We start from the raw sequence: 21,008 nt of genomic DNA on the forward strand, positions 1-21,008 counted from the left end.
CCTGCTCGAGTCATTACAGAGCCCCACGGGTGTTCAGACGCCAAGGGGATGGAGGTTCTTGACTCCGATTCCGAGATTGACATGCAGGACGTCTGAGAGGAAGTCCTCGGTTTCACAGCCCGCGGACTTGCAGCCGTTACGCAATTCATTTCGGAAGCGCCGTTTGCCTTCTCATTACATGTCACCTGGTCCAGCGCCTCGTGCAAATGATACTCCGTTTGCTGTAAAACGTGTCCGAGGCCCTCCTTCGCCAGGGTCTTCGGACTTTGCGGGGGGGGGGGGGGAGGGTGTTATAACCTGCCTGAATCCTTTTGGCTGGAGCCGGTTTGTTATCCCATAATATATTTTGGGGTGTATGAGCTCCCCAATGGGGGGGGGGGGGGGGGGGGGGAAATCAAGAGCAGTTGTACCTGTATAAATCGAGCAGGCAAGTGTGGTACCAGCTAGTGAAGGAAGCAGTGTAGAGCTACTCCTGCTGTGTCCATATCGTTGTAAATAAAGTTACTTTCTGTTTGACTCTACGAACACGTGCTGGATTCTTCGTGGCCCTCACAAAAGTTTCCTTTTAGGTACAAGGCAACGATTACTGTTCTACAGATCTGTGTCATTATTTCTCCAAAAAAAAGTCTTCATGTCTTTAATATAAATTACCTTAACAAAATGTTTTGCACAAAACTATAGAATCGTAAGTATATTTTTTGACTGTAATAGCTTCAGCAGTAGCAAACTTGCATTTATTTATCCAGCAGGGGGTCATATTTTTATTTCATCAATCTGTTTTCACATTTCCATCCCATGTAGCTTTCCTTTGTAGACATAATGTAGTAATATTGTTAATAGTTCAATAAACTTTTTTTAAAGTTAATCTAAAATAGTAGGGTGGAGTTTTATAATTTTTTGACGAAGAGTCAACTCGGGTGAGAAAAGCTGTGTGTAGCTCAAAGCTCTATGCCAGCTATTCCTGCCATATTTTTGATATCTGTGGTGATTGTAGATCTGACGAGATGCAATACAACTGAGCAAACACTAGAGGGAGCACGGGAGAGCTATATATACACTGGGACAGGAAATGAGGACACACTTCACGGAAGGCAGAACTGAAAGCAGGAGACAGACACAAGCAGGCAGCATTTGAGAAAGTTAAGCTCTGAAGAGAGAACAAATTCACAATAAAGCATCTTCTCCACGTTTGAGACTACGAGCTTTATTAAGACACGAGGAACAACACAATATCGAGTCAAAAGAAATCTTGGAGGTTGGCCCTATGGCGTCACATGGGCCTGTTTTAAAAAAAATATATATATATATATATATATTTTTTTTTCAAATGGATTTCGCCACATCCCACCACCACATATGCACGCACCGGATTTCCCCCTGTCGCACATGACCCTTTTCCTCCCCCCACGAGCTGTACATGCCTGTGCGCCACTCCCCCCATATGTAAGTCTGTTAAGTCACCTCTTAACCTTCTTCTCTCTAACGAAAACAGCCTCAAGTCCCTCAGCCTTTCCTCATATGATCTTCCCTCCATACCAGGCAACATCCTGGTAAATCTCCTCTGCACCCTTTCCAATGCTTCCACAACCTTCCTATAATGTCCGATAATAGGAAAGAGATGAGGAGAATTCTCTTCACCCAGAGAATGGTTGGCCTGTGGTATTCATTACCACAGGAAGCAGTTGAAGCCAAAACATTGTATGCTTTCAAGGAGCAGTTAGATATAGCATGTAGGGCAAAGGATATGGGAGGAAGGCGGGATTAAGTTCCCCATGTTCCCATTTGTCAAAAGCTGTTGTAAACCCCACCGATGTGGCATCACAGCATGCCGGTGGGCAGGGTTCCTAAAGTGGGTGGACAATACAGCGCGGAAGTCTGCCAATTATATTTAAATTTAGTAATGGGGTTCTGGAACTTTCATAGCGGTAGCATTACTACAAAACCACCATCTTGTCCTCTAATTTCAAAATCCTTAACTAACCAGACTTTGTTTTTTAGTGATTTACTGTGCCAATTTTGTCTGTGAACAGCAAGCAGAAGGGAAACAAGAAGAGATTCAGCAGAAAGCCCTGTCTGAGAAGAAGGAGTTGCAGCACAGAATAGATGAAATGGAAGAGAAGGAGCAGTTACTTCAGGCTAGGATTGAAGCCTTACAGGCTGACAATGATTTCACCAACGAACGGCTTACTGCTTTACAAGGTAAATAGAACTTGGTGGTTCATTGCTTTTTGCTTCAAAGAAAGATGTGCACAAAGAACTTTAATTTTTGAAAGTGGTCAGCCTTTAATTTTCTGACTGATCACGAAGAATTCCGTTTTGCTGCTTTCTTCTCCTCTTCTAATCTTTCACCACCTTCTCTTCCTCATCTCTAACCACCCCAACTATAAAACTATATTGATTGACCAACTATCTTTCTGCCCTTCTTGTTTCTTACTTTGCCTCCTCTGTATGCTTTTAAAAGCATCTGTCCATAATATATATCGGCAGCATCAGTTTTTTAAATATGCTTGGAATATTTTTTTCCAGTTACTAAATTCATTTATTTTCCTGTTCTCTCCCACTATCACTTTGGGGCAACTACTGGGAGAATGGGTAATTTCTGGTCAGGAATCCTAAGATTGTAAACATTCTCATAACTGTTTCAGACTTACATTTGTTGAATGAAGGAAGTAGTATTTGTGAACATGTGGATGTTATATAACCTGTCAGTAAACTCGAAATGCACGGTTTCAGCTGAAGAGATGACAAGCTTAATGACAATGTGGCCATTATTAAAGACTGAAATGTTCATTCAGTGATAGCTCTAATGCTTTTGTTCTTAGTTATTGCTACTATTGCACTAAATGTGGATGATATATAGAAAATATCAAAATTTTGTTTGTTTCCTTTTTTCAAGCGTTCAAACGACAGTGCACCTCTTTGTGTTTCTAAATGAAAAAATCTAAATGCTGCTTTTTTTCAATACAGTACGGTTAGAACAACTTCAGGAGAAAAATATCAAGGATCACAACAGTATAGGTGAGTTTGTAGAAATTATTAAAATATATCTGGACTATAGATTTTAATATTCCAAGTTGCAGTAATTTGAAAAGATAATTGAATTTGCTTTTAGGTTTTCAAACTGGTATTAAAGTTTGGATCAATAATCTAGATAATAGAAACATAGAAAATAAGAGCAGAGGAGGCCATTTGGCCCTTCAAGCCTGTACCGCCATTCATTATGGTGATGGCTGATCATCCAACTCAATAGCTTAATCCCGCCTTCCTCCCATATCCTTTGCCCTGTTTTGGCTTCAACTGCTTCCTGTGGTAATGAATACCACAGGCCAACCATTCTCTGGGTGAAGAGATTTCTTCTCATCTCTGTCCTATTCTGCACTGTAAATTCTCTGTAAATTATCGGACAGGATTATTTATCAAATTATCAGAAGAAGGTTAAGAGGTGACTTAATAGAGGCATACAAGATGATCAGAGGATTAGATAGGGTGGATAGTGCAAGCCTTTTTCCTCGGATAGTGATGGCTAGCACAAGGAGACATAGCTTTAAATTGAGGGGAGATAGATATAGGACAGATGTCAGAGGTAGGTTCTTTGCTCCGAGAGTAATAAGGGCGTGGAATGCCCTGCCTGCAACAGTAGTGGGCTCACCAACATTAAGGGCATTTAAATGGTCCTTGGATAAACATATGGATGATAATGGAATAGTGTAGACGGGCTTTAGATAGGTTTCACAGGTCGGCGCAACATCGAGGGCCGAAGGGCCTGTACTGCGCTGTAATGTTCTATGTTCTAATGCTTTAAGTTTACACAAGAATCTCTTTTTTTTGACTCTCCAGAGGAGGCCTGGGCTTTTGTCCAGGCAGAGAACTTGGACTCGAACTGAGGACTGGGGGGCTGGGGAAAAATGTACTTTGTTTGGAGGCTTTGCCCTCCTGGGTATCCTGTCGTTTATATTGGCTGTGTTTGCTGATTGATGTTGCTTGTTCGTTTTTGCTATTTTGGTTTTTTCGGGGTTGTTTTCTGGGCTGTTGTTTATTTATTGTGGTGTTTTTTTTGTTTTGTCCACTAGTAGGTTGGGGAGTAGTTTGGGGTCCCGATGGGTCATGTGTCCGTCTTTTTCCCGCGTGTTGGGTTGAAGGGCGGAGCTCGGGTTGGCTTTCTTCCCGCGCCGGAGGAATTGGGGGTGGGGCCGGCGCTGGTAGGGAGGGATTGGTGGCTGTGTTGCGTCGGGGGGGGTGGGGTTGTGGTTATGGCGGGAGTAGCCGGGGTCAGCAGAAGTCAGCTGACTCACGGAAGCACAATGTTAGGGGTTGCGCAGCTAGGGGGTGGGGGGGTTTGGGGGGGAGGAAGAAGGGGGGGGGGGATTACCGGGTTGTTGCTGCAGGGACTGTGAGGGAATGGATGGTGAAGGGGGGGGGGGTTGGGAAGGGGGTCTGCCACCGTGGGGAGCGGGCTTGGGGGGTTCCCTGGGCGCGTGACGGGTTGAGGAAGAGCTATGGCTTATCGGGGGAGGGGGATGGCCCCCCCCCGGGTTCGGCTGGTCACATGGAACGTGAGGGGGCTGAATGGTCCGGTGAAGCGATCCCGGGTCTTGGCTCACTTGAGGGGGTTGGGAGCGGATGTGGCTATGCTCCAGGAGACGCACCTCAGGGTTATGGATCAGGTGAGGCTAAGAAAAAGTTGGGTGGGACAGGTGTTTCACTCGGGGCTTGATGCGAAGAACCGTGGGGTGGCAATTTTGGTGGGTAAGAGCCTGTCGTTCGTTGCGTCCAAAGTGGTGGCGGATAGTGCAGGTAGATATGTGATGGTGAGTGAGAGACTTCAGGGGGAGCGGGTGGTCTTGGTTAATGTTTATGCTCCCAACTGGGACGATGCGGGCTTCATGCGGCGAATGCTGGGCCTGATCCCGGACCTGGAGACAGGGGGATTGATCCTGGGTGGGGACTTTAACATGGTGCTGGATCCGGCTCTGGATCGCTCGAAGTCTAGGACAGGCAGGAGGCCTGCAGCGGCCTCGGTGCTGAGGGGGTTCATGGATCAGATGGGGGTCGACCCTTGGAGGTTTTTGGAGCCGGGGGGTAGGGAGTTCTCCTATGTTCATAAGGCGTACTCCAGGATTGATTTTTTTGTGCTTAGCAGGGCGCTAATCCCGAGAGTAGTGGGGGTGGAGTATTCGGCGATAGCCATTTCTGATCATGCCCCACATTTAGTGGATCTGGAGCTAGGGGAGGGGAAGGATCAGCGCCCGCTGTGGAGGCTGGATGTGGGGCTTTTGGCAGAGGAGGAAGTGTGCGGGCGGATCCGTAGGGTCATAGAGGGGTATCTAGAAACCAATGATAACGGGGAGGTGCAAGTTGCGGTGGTTTGGGAAGCGCTAAAGGCAGTAGTCAGAGGGGAGCTGATATCTATTCGGGCGCACAGGGAGGGGGGGAAGAGGGCCGAGAGGGAGAGGCTGGTGGAGGAAATGGTAAGGATGGATAGGAGATATGCAGACACCCCGGAGGAGGGGCTTTTGAGGAAGCGGCGCAATCTCCAAGCGGAATTTGACATTTTAACCACCCGGAAGGCGGAGGCGCAGTGGAGGAGGCCGCAGGGGGCGGTATATGAGTACGGGGAGAAGGCAAGTCGGATGTTGGTTCACCAGCTCCGGAAGCGGGAGGCAGCTAGAGAAATTGGGAGAGCCACAGATGCAGGAGGGAACTTGGTGCGGGGTGGAAAGCACATCAATGGGGCGTTCAGATCCTTTTAGGAGGGGCTGTACCGGGCGGTGCCCCCCAGGGAAGCAGGTGGGATGGACCGCTTTTTGGATAGGCTGGAGTTCCCAAGAGTAGGGGACGAGTGGGTGGAGGGTTTGGGGGCCCCAATCGAGTTGGAGGAGCTGGTGGAGGCGTTGGGAAGTATGCAGACAGGGAAAGCGCCGGGGCCTGACAGGTTCCCGGTGGAACTTTACAAGAAATTTTCAGATTTGCTGGGCCCTCTGCTGGTGAGGACCCTGAATGAAGCCGGGGGGGGGGCTCTGCCCCCAACGATGTCCAGGGCAATTGTCTCTTTGCTCCTGATGCAGGACAAGGACCCCCTTCAGTGTGGGTCTTACAGGCCGATTTCGCTCCTTAATGTAGATGTCAAGTTGTTGGCAAAGGTGCTGTCCAGGAGGGTGGAGGATGTGGTCTCGACGGTGATTCATGAGGATCAAACGGGGTTTGTAAAGGGGAGACAACTGAATGCCACCGTGCGGAGGCTCATTAATATCATGATGATGGCGCCGGCGGCTGGGGAGTCAGAAATAGTGGCGTCCATGGATGCGCGGGGGGGGGGGGGGGGGGGGGGGGGGGGGGAGAGCACTGGTTGTCGCTGTACACAGATGATCTGCTGTTGTATGTCGTGGATCCGGCTAAGGGGATGCCAGAGGTGCTGAAGATACTTGAGGAGTTTGGGGACTTTTCGGGCTATAAGCTCAATGTGGGGGAAAATGAGCTGCTTGTCCTGCACCCGGGGGATCAGGAGAGGGAGATAGGTGAACTCCCGTTGAAGAGGGCTGAGAGGAGCTTTTGGTATCTTGGGGTCCAGGTGGCTAGGACCTGGGGGGGGCCATGCATAGGCTTAACTTTTCGAGGCTGGTGGGGCAGATGGAGGGGGAGTTAGGAGGTGGGACGCGCTACCGCTTTCATTGGCGGGCAGGTTCCAGTCGATTAAGATGACGGTTTTTGTTTCTTTTCCAGTGCCTCCCCATATTGATCCCAAAGGCTTTTTTCAGAAGGGTGAATAAGTCGATTCTGGGGTTCGTGTGGGCGCGGAAGGCCCTGAGAGTAAGGAGGGTATTTTTGGAGCGAAGAAGGGAGGTAGGGGGCCTGGCGCTGCCCAACCTGTGTGGATATTATTGGGCGGCGAACGTGGCGATGATTCGCAGGTGGGTGACGGAAAGGGAGGGTGACGCATGGAAGAGATTGGAGGTGGCGTCCTGTGCGGATACGAGTCTGGAGGCTTTGGTGACGGCCCCACTTCCACTCACCCCGGCAAAGTACTCCACGAGTCCTGTGGTGGTTGCGTCCCTTAAAATCTGGGGACAGTGGAGGCGGCATAGGGGGGAAGTGAAGGCCTCAGTTTGGGCCCCGATACGGGGCAATCACCGTTTTGCGCCGGGGAGAACGGGTGGGGGATTTGGGAGTTGGCACAGGGCAGGCATCAGACAATTTGGGGACTTCTTCCTGGATGGGAAGTTCGCGACTCTGGAGGAGCTGGTGGGGAAGTGGAACTCTCCCCCCCCCGGGAATGCTTTTAGGTATATGCAGGTCAGGCCATTTGTTAAGAGGCAGGTGGCGGAGTTTCTGCGGCTGCCGCCAAGAGGGGTGCAAGATAGGGTGCTTTCGGGGACGTGGGTCGGTGAAGGAAAGATCTCGGCTATTTACCAGCTGATGCAGGAGGAGGAGGAGGCCTCAGTAGAAGAGCTCAAAGCGAAGTGGGAGGAAGAGCTAGGGGAAGAGATTGAAGATGGAACGTAGTTGGATGCCCTGGAGAGGGTGAATTCCTCCTCCTCTTGCGCACAGCTCAGCCTAATTCAGCTGAAGGTGCTGCACAGGGCTTACATGACGGGCAAGGATGAGCCGGTTCTTCGGAGGGGAAGGCAGGTGCGGGAGGTGTTCGGGAGGCCCGGCGAACCACACCCATATGTTCTGGGCTTGTCCGGTCTTGGAAAGGGGTGGCGGGGACTTTGTCGGAAGTGGTCGGGTCTGGGGTCAAGCCGGGCTGGGGGCTCGCGATATTTGGGGTAGCTTCGGAGCCGGGAGTGCAGCAGGTGAGAGAGGCTGGAATTCTGGCCTTTGCGTCTCTAGTAGCCCGGCGCAGGATTCTGTTACAGTGGAGGGATACGCAGCCCCTGAGTTCGGAGGACTGGATCAATGACATGGCTGGCTTCATTAAGCTGGAGAGGATGAAGTTTGCCCTGAGGGGGTTGGTACAGGGGTTCTTTCGGCAGTGGCAGCCTTTTCTCGACTTCCTGTCGAAGGGGTAGAGAGTGGTCGGTCTCAGCAGCAACTTGGGGGGGGTTTCGGGATGGTTAGGGGGTTTGTTTTTGCGGCGGTGGGTTTGCTATGTTGTTATTTTCTTCTTTCTTGTATTGCTGTTGGTTTTTTGTTATTTATTTTGGGGGGGTGAGTTCTTTTCTTGTGTTGGTGTGGAAACACGCCTTGTTTGTTTTAAATTGTGGGGAGAAAATTTGTTATTGGAAAACTTGAATAAAACATTTTTTTTAAAAAAAATTTAGTTTCCCTTGTACCGCCGGTATTTCTCCCTTTTCTTTTACAATGAAAACAGATAGAACGCATTCAGTTAACATGTGCTCCATTTCCTTTATTCATAGTTTCTCCTGCATCTGTTTCTAATGAATTCACATTCCCCAATACAGCTTTCATTATCTTAATATATTTATTTTTAAAAGTTTGGCTTGCAATTTTTTGTTCATATTTAATTTTTTCACCTGACATTACTTTCTTTGCATCACTTTGTAGTCTTTACAACACTCGAGCCTCCTGGATTTGCACGTTTCCTTACGGTTTGTGTCAACCTCTAATTGAATAGTGACTCTTTTGTTGGCCGTAGTTGCTTAACTGCACAAATTAAACTTTTTTGCCTTTTTAGGGCATGTGCAGTTTTGTACAATCTCAGATACATTTTTTTATGTTTCTCACTGTTTGTGGGTTTACCCATTAACAGCTCTGCTCAGTTTTCTGTGGCCAATTTATTTCTCAGCACTTCAAAGTTTGCATAAACTAAATTTTTAAACACTTGGTTTGTGATTTATGCTTCTCTCCCTTTCACAAAACCAATATCAAATGTGATGGTCACTATTTACAAGTCAGATTGTCAATTAATTCTGGTTTGGTATTCATCTCTAAATCTAGGATGGCCTTATCCCTTGTCAGTTCTGAAACAGACCATTGTAGAAACTGTCCTGAATGTATTTCAGAAATTCATTGTCTTTACTGCTTGAATAATTCTGCTTCTTCCAGTCTATGTAGAATCATATCATAGAGTCCCTACAGTTCAGAAGGGGGCCATTCGGCCCATCGAATCTACACCGGCACTACCAAAGAGTGTCCTACCTAGACCCATGCCCCTGCCCTATCCCCATTACCCCACCTAAGCTTTGAGCACTAAGGGGCAATTTAGCATGGTCAGTCCACCTAAACTGCACATCTTTGGACTGCGGGAGGAAACTGGAGCACCTGGAGGAAACCCACGTAGACATGGGGAGAATATGCAAACTCCACACAGTCATTCATGGCTGGATTCGAACCGGGGTCCCTGGAGCTGTGAGGTGGCAGTGCTAACCTAATAATTAATATAATTATTAAGAATTAAAATATCCACATTTCTTTTTCTACATGCTTCACTAGTATCCATATTGGATTTTGATTATTTACACATAGTAAATTTATGGTTTATTATTTTTCACTTGGGAAGTAATAGAAAAATATTAGAAGATTATATTTATTGATCAATATCAGGGAGATATATCAGTGCGGTTTCTTTCAGCAGCAAAATGCATATCCAATATAGGGTTCTGGGGCGGCATTCTCCCCTACCCGGCGGGATGGGGGGTCCCGGCGTAGGGGAGTGGCGCCAACCACTCCGGCGTCGGGCCTCCCCAAAGGTGCAGAATTATCCGCACCTTTGGGGGCTAGCCCAGCGCCGGAGCGGTTGGCACCACGCCGACTGGCGTATAAACCGGTGCCAGCGGTCTTTCAAGCCCGCCACCCAGCGCTGGGGTTGGCCGAAAGGCCTTGCTGCTGACGTCACCACCGGCGCATGCGCGCCGCGGGTTTCTCTTCCGCTTCTGCAATGGCGGAGGCCGTGGCGGCGGCGGTGAAAGAGTGCCCCCAGGGTACTGGCCCGACCGCTGATCGGTGGGCCCCGATCGCGGGCCTGGCCACCGTGGGGGCAGTCCCTGGGGTCCGATCGCCCCGCGCCCCCCCAGGACCCCGGGGGCCCGGTCGCGCCGCCGATCCTGCCCCCACCAGAGGTGGTTCAAACCTCGGCGGCGAGAGAGGCCTCCCAGCGGCGGGACTTCGGCCCATCGCGGGCGGCAGAATCGCCGCAGCGGCCTCGCCGCTCGACGTGGCGAGATTCCCGCCCCCGCCAATTCCCGGGTGGCGGAGAATCTCTGCCACGGCGGGGGAAGGATTTTCGGCGGCCCCTGGCGATTCTCCGACCCTGCTGGGGGTCGGAGAATTTCGCCCCTGATTTGTAAATAGTAATTGAAAATTAAATGAAACCATATATTTTTAATTACAAGGACAACTATGTATAATTGCACATTTTTGACAGCTGTCAAACCACTGGCTTATAGTATGATTGCCAGCAGAGGGTGCTAAGTATCCACTGGACTTCTGTCATAATTCAGATTGCTTTATTTCATCAACTGAGTAGCTGTTCCGGTTTGATCAGTAATTTTTAAGTTCTAATTTACATAAAGCTGAGTCGAACGACTGAAGGTGGTTTAGAAAATTGGAGTTTGTTATTGTATTCATAACATTTCCTCTTTTTTTAAAGAAAAGGTAAAAATTGGGATCATGTTTTTGTGCAACTTTGTTTGCAGATGACATGTAGCAAAGTTTATGTATCAGCAGTCAGGTTCTTGCATGGATAGTGGCTGATTGCTCATTCTTTATTGATTTGCTGCGAGCTATCTTCTGCCATTGCCCCTTTTACCCTCTCGTGTTCTCTCGCTCTCTCCCATTATTCCCGTGCTCCCTCAATCTTTCAGAGTCAGTCACTAGATAATGATCAGGATGTAGATAACTGACTCAAATCTTCTCTCACTTCCCGAAACCAATCCAGGTTACTGAGGTTAATGTTGCCTCCTAGGCTGAAGCTAATTCCAAACAAACCAAGGATTAAACTTGAGTTCTTCCTGGTCCATATATTGTTATTTTGATTCAATAATACTGTGCAGAAAGATAAATGGAGGGCTTCCGGTGGCAGCGATGTACGAGTGAGCCGCACATTCGGTGGGCTCTCACTCCGGCGGGGCTGAACAGCTTATTCCCCGCGATAACGGGACCACGGGGGCGGCAAAAAGGCTGCCGGGAACAGAAGAGGAGAGCGGGCTGCAGCAGATGGAATCGTGGGAGGCCAGCAGGTGAGGAAGAAAGAGAGAGAGAGAGACGGAGGCAAGGAGGAAGCTGACCTGAAGGGTAAGATGGCGGACCCACGGACCTTCCTTCCTCCAGGACAAAGGAAAAAAAAAGTTTGGAGTTGCTGAGGAGGGACAGCTTGGACCCACTTCAGATGCCCAGGAGGTAAAATTCAAGGAGCTGGGCGAAGGAAAGCGGCAGCGAAGGCGCTGAGGAGCGGGCTGCGGCACATGGAACAGCGGGATTCCAGAAGGCAGAAGAAGAAGGAGAAAAAGGGACAGAGACAAGGACCTGAAGAAAATTACCTGGGACCTAAGATGGTGGACACACGGACCCCGGACTCAGCAATCCAGCTGGCGCTGGACAACATGCTCCAGGTAATGAAGTCCAGTTTTGAAGCGCTGAAGCGGGACAGCTTGGACCCAATCCAGAAAGCGGTGGATCAGCTGAACCAGAGGCTGGACACCCAGGTTGTTAAAGTTAAGGAGCTGGGAGAGGCGGTGGAGGAGCAGGCGGATGCACAAACTGTTGCAGCGCTAGAAGTGGACGGCCTGAAAGAGCGGCAGAGAAGACTGCTGGACAGAGTGGAGGAGCTGGAGAATAGAGTCCGCAGGAACAATCTGAGGATGGTCGGCCTCCCGGAGGGGGCGGAGGGAACTGATGCTGCAGCGTTTGTAGCAGACCTGCTGAAGCAGCTGATGGGGGCCGAAGCCTTTCCGCGACCGCTGGAGCTGGAGGGAGCACACAGAGTGCAGGCAAGGCAGGGGCGGCCGGGCGGACCCCCCCCCCCCCCCCCCCCCCCCCCCCCCCCCCCCCCCCGCCCGATGGTGATTAGGTTCCACAGGTTCGTGGACAAGGAGCAGGTGCTGCAGTGGGCAAAGAGCGCCAGGAGCAGCACGTGGAACAACAGTGTTCTCCGCATTTATCAGGACCTAAGCCAGGAGGTGGCTCGGCGGCGAGCAGCCTTTAAGAATGTCAAGGAGGTGCTGTTCAAGAAGCACGTGAAGTTTAGTCTGCTGTTCCCAGCTCGGCTATGGGTCACGCACCAGGGTCAACACCACTACTTCTCCGAACCCGAAGAAGCGATGGATTTTGTGAGGGACCTGGGGCTGGTCCCGAAAGGAGACCCCAAGGACGCGAGTTAGGGCCCGAGGATTTCTGTGAGAAGGAACGCCGAATGTGCCTGGACTGCTGCTCAACGGTTTGCTGGGCCAAGGGGGCCAAGCGGAACATTTGAGACTCTTTCCTTTGTTCATGGACATTTATGTGCTTTTTCTCTTTTTTCTGTGGTTTTTTCTTTTTTTTTCCTGTTCGGGCTGGTTTGTGCTTTTTGTGCAGCTCGCGGAAGACACTGGAGCCGGCTTGCCCCAGTGGGTGGGGAGGAGGACGGGGAAACAAGGGGAATGGGACAGGAAGGCGCCGGAGTGTTGAGTCACCGGGCTAGCAGATTGTCTAGTCAAGGAAGTCAGATGGGGGGGGGAAGTTACAGCCAGTAGATGGCAGGGGTGGGGGTATCGGGGGATGGGGTTAGAGGAGGGGGGGTTGTTCTGCTGACGGGAGAGGGACTTGAAATAGGCACTGGAAAGGAGGTCGAGGGTGGAGGCAGCCAAAGGGCGGGCCAGGAATGGCGCACGCCTTGAGGGGATCTGTGCAGGGGTTCACCCGGAGGTGGCAACCATTTATTGACGTCTTTGCGGGAGAGTGAGCGTCAGCAGGGAGGGGGGGAGAGGGGGGGGGAGAGGGGGGGGGTAGAATAGAGTAGGAGAGAAAATATGGCGGGTAGTACCGGTGGGAGGGGAGCGGGCTTGTGCAATATGTTACGATGGAAGTATTGAAAGTACGTGGATGTTTGCACATTTTTGCCTTTTTTGCTTCCTTTCTGATGATGTCTGTAACTGTTTATAAAGCCAAAAACTACCTCAATAAAATTGTTTATTAAAAAAAAGAAAGATAAATGGAGATTTTGTGATTGCTGTTGAAATTTTAATTCTAGAATTTTAGTATTGCAGAAGCTTTTAAGTATGGAAGTCACTTGTTTGTTGAATGATGCTTTGTTCATAAAATAGATGCCTGGTTCAGATATATATTGTTTACAGTTTTGGTCCCCTTATCGAAGAAAAGATACACGAGCTTTGGAGGCAGTCCAGAGAAAGTTTAGTAGGTTGATCCCAGTATGGAAGGATTTTCTTATGGAAGTTGAGTAGATTGAGCCTGTACTCATCGGAGTTTAGAAGAATGAGAGGTGACCTTATTGGGCCATATAATTATAATCTTTATTCGTGTCACAAGTAGGTTTACAATGACACTGCAATGAAGTTATTGTGAAAATCCCCTAGTTGCCACACTACGGCGCCTGTTCGGGTACATTGAGGGAGAATTCAGAATGTCCAATTCACCTAACAAGCACATCTTTCGAACCTTTTGGGAGGAAACCGGAGCACCAGGAGGAAACCCATGCAGACACAGGGAGAACGTGCAGACTCTGCGCAGACAGTGACCCAAGCCGGGAATTGAACTCGGGTCCCTGGCGTTGTGAAGTAACAGTGCTAACCACTGTGTTTTATGGGATTCTCAGGGGCTTGACAGGGTCGATGCTGAGCGGATGTTTCCTTTTGTAGGAGAATCTAGGACCAGAGGGCACATCAAAGAGTAAGGTCCCATTTAAGACTGAGATAAGGAGGAATTGATTCTCTGAGGGTAGTGGAATTGTTTACCGCAGAAGCTGGGTCATTAAATATGTTCAAAGCTGAGATAGACAGATTTTTAATCAGGAAGGGAATCAAGCGTTATGAGGATAAGGCGGGAAAGTAGAGTTGAGAATTATCAGCCATGATTGAATGGCGGAGCAGACTCGATGGGCAAGTAGTCTAATTCTGCTCCTATGTCTTATGGTCTTATATCAGATCAACCATGATCTCATTGAATGGCAGAACAGACTCGATGGGCCAAGTGGCCTCCTTCTGCTCCTACGTGTTGCGGGCTTATGAGATGATTTTAAATTTTTAATAACTCTGTTTTGTGGGGTTGCTGGCGAAGCCAACATTTATTGCCCATCCCTGTTAGGCCACTCCAAGCCCTGATTCAGTCCAGATCTTACTTATATTATGTTTGATATTCAGACTAAGTTAGAATATTAAAGCAAATGTGGCATGTGAATTCCGCAGTGAAATCATCCAGAAGGAAGAATTGTCGAAGGATATTGTTGCTATTATATGCTCAGGGCACCTGCTTTATTGCAACGGATTTCCCTCCCAACTACTTTTGCCACTGGGGTCATTTTGAGGTACTGGTGTAACACAACAGTTTTTAGCAGAAAGAGTTAGTAGAGAGCTGGAAATTTCTTCAAGTATAACTGTTTAGAACCTTCATTTATAAAAAATGTTATGAGTTGCTATTTTTACAATTTTTTTGTTTTAACCCAGGAGTAGGTCATTCAGCCCCTCGAGCCTGCTCTGTCATTCAATGAGATTATGGCTGGCCTGTGGCCTAGCTCCATATACCTGCCTTTGACCCATATCCCTTAATACGGTGTTCTTCAAACTTTTTTTTTCCAGGGACCCATTTTTACCAACCGGCCAATCTTCGGGACCCAACCCGGCCGACCTGCGCAACCCACCATTTTCTCTTACCTTGTTTGCTGCTGACAAAAATGGAGGAAATGGTTTTGATTCCCTTTGGCCCTCGAACAAGCTCCTTCAATGGAACTTGTTCGATGAAGGTGAAACCTTGCGGTGTCGGAAAGTATGGAGTCTCCATCTGTCCAAAGTTTGAATTTTTTTCCTGTAAAATTTTATCAAATAAACCCCCCCCCCCCCCCAAAACTTGTAAAAAATAAATAAATAAAATGAGTAAAATAAATGGAAAAAATGCATAAAACCCCCCAGAACTTGTAAAAAAAATGAATAAAATAAATGAAAAAAATAAAAATTAAATGAATAAAATAAATGAATAAAAACCACAACAGAACTTGTAAAACTTGTAAAAATCTGCAACCATTTAAAAAAAATAGCGTCCGCACTGTGCATGCATGCGATCATCGTGTGCACATGAGCAATGCGGCTGAATTTTTTTTTAAAAACATGTTTGCGGCCGCTTGCAGCCCGCGTTATGAAAAGCCGGCTGCTGCGCCGGGATTTGCGCGATCGGGAGCACCACGGACAACGGCTCCATGACCCTCCCGACACCCGCCTGTGACCCAGCCGCGGGTTGCGCCCCCGACTTTGAAGAACATTGATCTATGCACCTGAACCCCCCACCGCCTCACCCCGCCATGTCTCTTTGGGCATCCACTGAATTTAGCTTCATGCCATCCAGAAAATACCCTGATTTGTCCTTTTTGGTCCAAAATGGATAACCTCACGTTTGCTTACATTGAAATCCATCTTCAATTTGCCCATTCACCTAGTGTATCAATATCTCTTTTTAATTTTATGCTGTCATTTACGGTGCCTACAAATCCATCCCAGCTTTAACACAGAATTAAAATGATAGCCATTATTAAATTGTTATTCCCAGATAATGGCTCACACGAGAGCAGCAAAATGCTTGTTCTTTTCGTAAACCTGAAGTCTAAATTTTGTACTCCACTTTAACACTGTTAGAATTTGCTCTAAAATTATAGGAGAGAGAGAAATGGTTTTGAAAAATGTCATTGTTATCAGCCCTGTGTGTTTACAGCACTTTTACAGTCTTAATCTTGAACAATCTTTTTCTCCCAGTGAATCGATTTATTGCAACATAATTGTTTTCAAAAATTACCTTGGTTAGCAAGTCATACAGACTGCACTTTCTGTAATTGCTTCAGAATTTTATCAACTTCTCTTTTCGTTACCCCTTTTGATCCCAAATAAACTAGTCATCACCCCACTGAACTTGGAAAACTTTGAAAGCGCTGAAAAGTTCTCGTCCAATTGAGCTGCTTTAAGTTCCTAAACGTAACGGTGAATAGGGCTATGTAGTCGTTAACCTGAAAGAAAACTGATCATTTTTAATAAGCCATTCTTTCCAACTTGGTTTCGCTAGTTTGTCTGAATGCTCATTCCTGTCTATTCTGCAGTCTGTGCCGCACAGGGAAAACACTTTTTAAAAAAAATCTTTCTCAGAATGTGGATGTTGCTGGCACGGTTGGCATTTATTTCCCATCTCTAATGCTCTCACACAACTGGTTAGCTTGCTGCACCAATATCAATTGGCAGTTGAGAGTCAATCACATTGGTATGGGACAGGAGTCGCACACAGGTGAGACTGGGTAAGGCTGAAAGATTACCTTTCCTAAAGGACATTAGTGAACTTGGTGCAACTTTATAAACAATCTGACATCTTCATGGTCACTTGTACTGATAGCAGTTCTTGTTTTAGTTAGTTAGTTATCCTCCTAGTCCCAGGTGGGACATGAGGCTACAGCTTTTGTTTTACTGAAGTCTAATTTTCTTAATGCAATTTGAACTTCAATTGTCTGGATTATTAGTCCATGCATCTGGATTATTAGTCCAAATAATATTAGCACAATATAACCTACTGAATGCATTGCTAATCTTTTAGCCCAAATCACTTTGTTTTCTTGGTGTCGGGATCAACCTTGATTCAATCCCGCTGATTCAGCTTTGAACCATTTTTCTGATTCTGTTTGTTATTTTTCAACATGCCATTTTACTTTGTCATATCTGCACTTATGTTGATGTAAACATCAGCACTGCGTGTAACTTGTATTATAAACTACCTACAGAAATAACTTATTGAGCAGGCAGGTCCAACAGTTTTTGTTCTTATTTCTGATCAGCTGAATTTGTCCATATTTTTTTTTTCTCTCTCTCTCTCTTTGGCTATGTGTGAGTTTTAAAGTTTGGGTGTTGTACTGTGGGTATCTCAATATTTCAAGTAAATAACAAGTGCGTTTCAGTCAGCTTGAGAAATACATGATTTTGATAACAGAAGAGATAAAAAGGTATATAAATATTTTAGCCACCATTTCATGGAAAGGTTGAACAAGACAGGGACTGAAAAGTTTGGTAACCAGTTTTGAAATGGAAAGAATTATTGCAAATACTGTGTTGCAGGTGATTTTTTGTTCTGGTCATTCTGTCGCATCAAAAATCTTTGCATTTTTAGACAAAGCTTAATGAAAAAGTTGGTGGTTAAATTCTTTGAAATTAAACCTTTTGTTTTGCATGTGTGAGATACTGAATTGTGGCATTCACTTACTTGAATGCAAGTTTGTTTCTTGCTGTCAGTACTATAAAAACAGTATTCGGCATTAGAACTAAAGTTAATTTTTTGTTTTGGTAACAATAGGAATCCAAGTCGATGACTTGTTACCTAAAATTAATGGAAGCACAGATAAAGGTAGTGTACCAATGCAACATTTCCAAAACTGTGGATATAAATAAACTGACAAACCTCTTGTGATTTCTGTGCCGCATATAAGGCTATTAATATGAACAAGATTTAATTATCAAAATGGATTTTTTTTCCCTCATTGAGAGGAGCAATACTGCTGGGGAATGGTATGTTTTTTTTAATTTCAGGAGTCCATGACCTGCTTCAAGCACAAGGCAGGTGCACAGTTACAAAACCAGTTACAAAGCTGAGGAACACTCCCCCACCCCCCTCAAAATCTGCCATTTTATGCACCATCCATGCTGTCTTTCAACAGGCAAAAGCTGGATTGCGATGTTTATGCTGGTTTTACATGGGTCCCCTGCAACTTCAGGAAAAGGAATTTTGTTCACAATATTGCTGGGCTTTTAGTTCAGGTATCATGTTTGAAAAACATTTTACAGCCTCCTACTGTGTGTGTTTTTGGCAGTGGGGGGGGGGGTGGCACATAAAGTGGGGGGGGGGGGGGGGAGGGAGCGTGCATAAAGTATTTTGGGTGCCCAGCCCACCATCTCCCTGCCCACCCACAACTATACTACGGGTGTGGGTAAATCGCACACTAGGCCACCTGTCCTTAGAACTATTGATCCCTTAACAGCCCAATTAATTTGAAGTTTTAAAAACCTCGATCCACCTCCACTACCATAAACATTGGGCAGTGGCAGGTGGACCAGTGCAAAGGCCATTATTTAAATGGCTTCTTTCAGAAGGGTGGGAAAGAATGTAGTGGGTCCATCCAAGCTTCCCTGCCCTAAAATCATAGGATGTGTCTGTCTCGAGTCACCGTGATCTTGCCCAGGAATCCTTGCAGTCCCTAGTAGCATCCAATACTGAGTTCTGGCACTGCAGGTTCTACTAGAGAATCAGATTGGCCAGCAACTCTTGAGGGTGCAGACTTGCTGTCCAATGAGGGGTGGAAGTCTGACCATCCTCAGCCTGCTTAGCCAGTCAGTCTGTTCAGGACCAACTTTCTTTCCGGGGGGATGGGGGGAGCAGTGTTGAGGGGATGGTCAAGCTGTCAACCCACGCCTTCATTCCCCAGCCCCCCTGTGAAATCCAGCCCAAGAGAGCCAAGATGGAATTATTTTTAGTATCTTTTATTTTACTTAGGCATATTGTGTTCTCATGAATATGGAAAAATTCATTTAGATGGTGATTTGGAATAATCTTTTCCAAGCAATCTAATAATTAAAACTTCACTATTTTGCAATCAATTTTAGGTTCTCTACTGATCCTGTAAAGCGCTTGGGTAACAGTAGAGAGAGGCGAGAGTGGCAGAAGCAAAATTGAGAAAAGGAACCCAATTTAAAATAAAAATGGCTGTTTGCTGTAAATGGATTTATCCTCCAGCTCTCATTTTGCTTCGTCAATTGTAGATCAAATGTGTGAAATTTAGTGTGAAATTCAACTTAAAACTAATAGAATAGCTGTTGCCTACAAATAATATGTATGCTTTAATTATACGAATTTCAGTGGAGTGGGCAAAATAAAATATCCGTGTGCATTATTGAATCAATGAATTGCATTTTGAAGCTAGTAATCGAGCGTTCCAAGCAGGAAACTAACTAAAACAAATACTTAATTGAAGATTCTTTCTTTCTAATAGAGCACTTTCTATTAAAGAGTGGAGGGGACTGCTCTGAGCTATTCCAACAATTCATTGAGTGCAAGAGTGAGTACACTGTATCATTTACACTGTCTAAATGACGCATAGGATAGTGAAAATCCTACACAACAGTGTTAAGAATAGGGTAATATCCTATAGTTTTAGCTGTAAATCGAGATATTAGAATACGTCCTTCAAAGCCTCAAGTACGATTTTAATCTGAAAGATTAATTATTTTAAACTGCAATGTAAAATTACTGAGTTTGAGAAGAATAATTGTGCTTTCCTGCTCTTGTTTGTTTATTCATTGTCCTTTATCAAAGTATAGCAGTTTGAAGGTTAAGTATGCCATTGCCATGAATTAAGTGTAGAAATCAACTAAGAGAACTTGGTGGGTTTAAAAGTGAAGTTGCTGGTTTCTGCCTTCATTCAAGATTATATTTTCTAATTCTATTAGATAATGCCTTCACTTGCAAATTTACAGATTATTTGATAGTACAGTTCTTTTTCTCTTGTGACATTCTCTGATATTTCACTAATTCTAAATGTAGCTCATTTTGATTTTCAGTACTTTGTTAATTGCACTTTTTGTTTTAAACCAACAACAGTTGTGGCAATGTAAAACCATGCACATCAGTCAGTGGCCACCAAAATAATTCATTGTATTATGGACCAGGGTTTAGAGAACACCAAAGAATATCATGGAGTTCACCTGACCCACAACTTTGAATACATTTTGGTTATGAGGAGCACAAGGGCCCACTTTACAGGTGTGATGCAACAGAGATCTAAAGTATGTTTAAACAAAAACAATCAGCGGGATTCTCCCTTCCAGGGGACTAAGTCCCCACACTGGCAGGAGAACCGGCACCAACCACTCCGGCGTCAACAGCCCCCCAAAGTGCGGAATTGTCCACACTTTCGGGGGCTAGGTGGACAGCAAAGGGGTTGGCTGCGCTCCAGCCCGCGACGAAAGGACGGCGTGAGTTCGCGCATACGCCGAAGGGCCAGCATGATCTCGCGCATGCGCGGAACCGCCGGCGTGGTTCTGTGCATGCGCAGATTGACCGGCCATATTTTGGCATATGCGTGGGGGGTCCTCCTCTCCGTGTTGGCCATAGAGGAGCCCTCCAGGGGCCAGCGCAGTAGGAATAAGTGCCCCCACGGAACAGGCCCACCCGCAGATCGTGGGCCCCTATCGCCGGGCAGTCCATTGTGGGGGCCTCCCCTGGGGGTCAGATCCCCCTCCCCACCGAGGACTGCTCCCGCCGGCGTGGGTCCACATGGCGGGACCTGGCAGGTAAGCCGGCGGGAGCAGTCCTCGGCGGGGAGGGGAATCCGACCCCCGAGGGAGGCCCCCACAATGGACAGCCGTCCATTTTTGGCCAGTCCACTTCATAGCCTTTGGGGCTCAACATTGAGTTCAACCGTTGCAGCTCATAACCCTCTGCTCACTTTGTTCCTTTATCTTAGCAGGTTTTGTTTTTCTTTTTTATTTCTTTTGCATTCAGACCATAGCTATTCGTGACTTTGTCATCACTTTACTTGCGCTGCACCATCAATGTTTTATGTATGATTTTGTTTTAGGGAGTCACAGATGCCTAAGCTGGGCAGTTGAGTATTCGTAAATAATTTGAAGATAATTTATTAAGAAGTAACAGTTTAGATATATGATGAATTGGCTAAATGGACAGGAAAATGTTCACTGATCCTAGAGAACAAGAGGATGGTTGGCACATAGCATGTTGACCTCAGTAGCTTATGCTGGCAGTATTCTGCTCTCTAGCCAAAGTGTTCAGGAATGCATTTGCCTATCTTCCTCACTCTTTCTTGGTCCATCTTCCATCAGAAGAAAGAGACTAGACCTCCGGTGACGGGGATGTGCTCAGTGGGA

At 46.8% G+C, this 21,008-nt stretch overlaps 1 protein-coding gene across 11 annotated transcripts in view; it reads left to right on the plus strand.

Annotated features, from left to right (window-relative positions):
• slmapa (sarcolemma associated protein a) overlaps positions 1-21,008 on the plus strand; it is a 287,081-nt gene that overhangs the window by 130,618 nt on the left and 135,455 nt on the right. For 7 of the 11 annotated variants that reach the window (XM_038812836.1, XM_038812853.1, XM_038812837.1 and 4 more), the window contains 4 exons: positions 2,031-2,199; positions 2,968-3,018; positions 17,425-17,475; positions 19,115-19,180. In XM_038812836.1, coding sequence (XP_038668764.1) covers positions 2,031-2,199; positions 2,968-3,018; positions 17,425-17,475; positions 19,115-19,180 — 337 coding nt within the window. The remainder of the gene's footprint in view (positions 1-2,030; positions 2,200-2,967; positions 3,019-17,424; positions 17,476-19,114; positions 19,181-21,008) is intronic. The other 4 variants (XM_038812840.1, XM_038812852.1, XM_038812842.1 and 1 more) reach the window with 2 other exon arrangements.

The sequence above is a fragment of the Scyliorhinus canicula genome, chromosome 11 (assembly GCF_902713615.1).
Source record: "Scyliorhinus canicula chromosome 11, sScyCan1.1, whole genome shotgun sequence".
Lineage (NCBI taxonomy): Eukaryota > Metazoa > Chordata > Chondrichthyes > Carcharhiniformes > Scyliorhinidae > Scyliorhinus > Scyliorhinus canicula.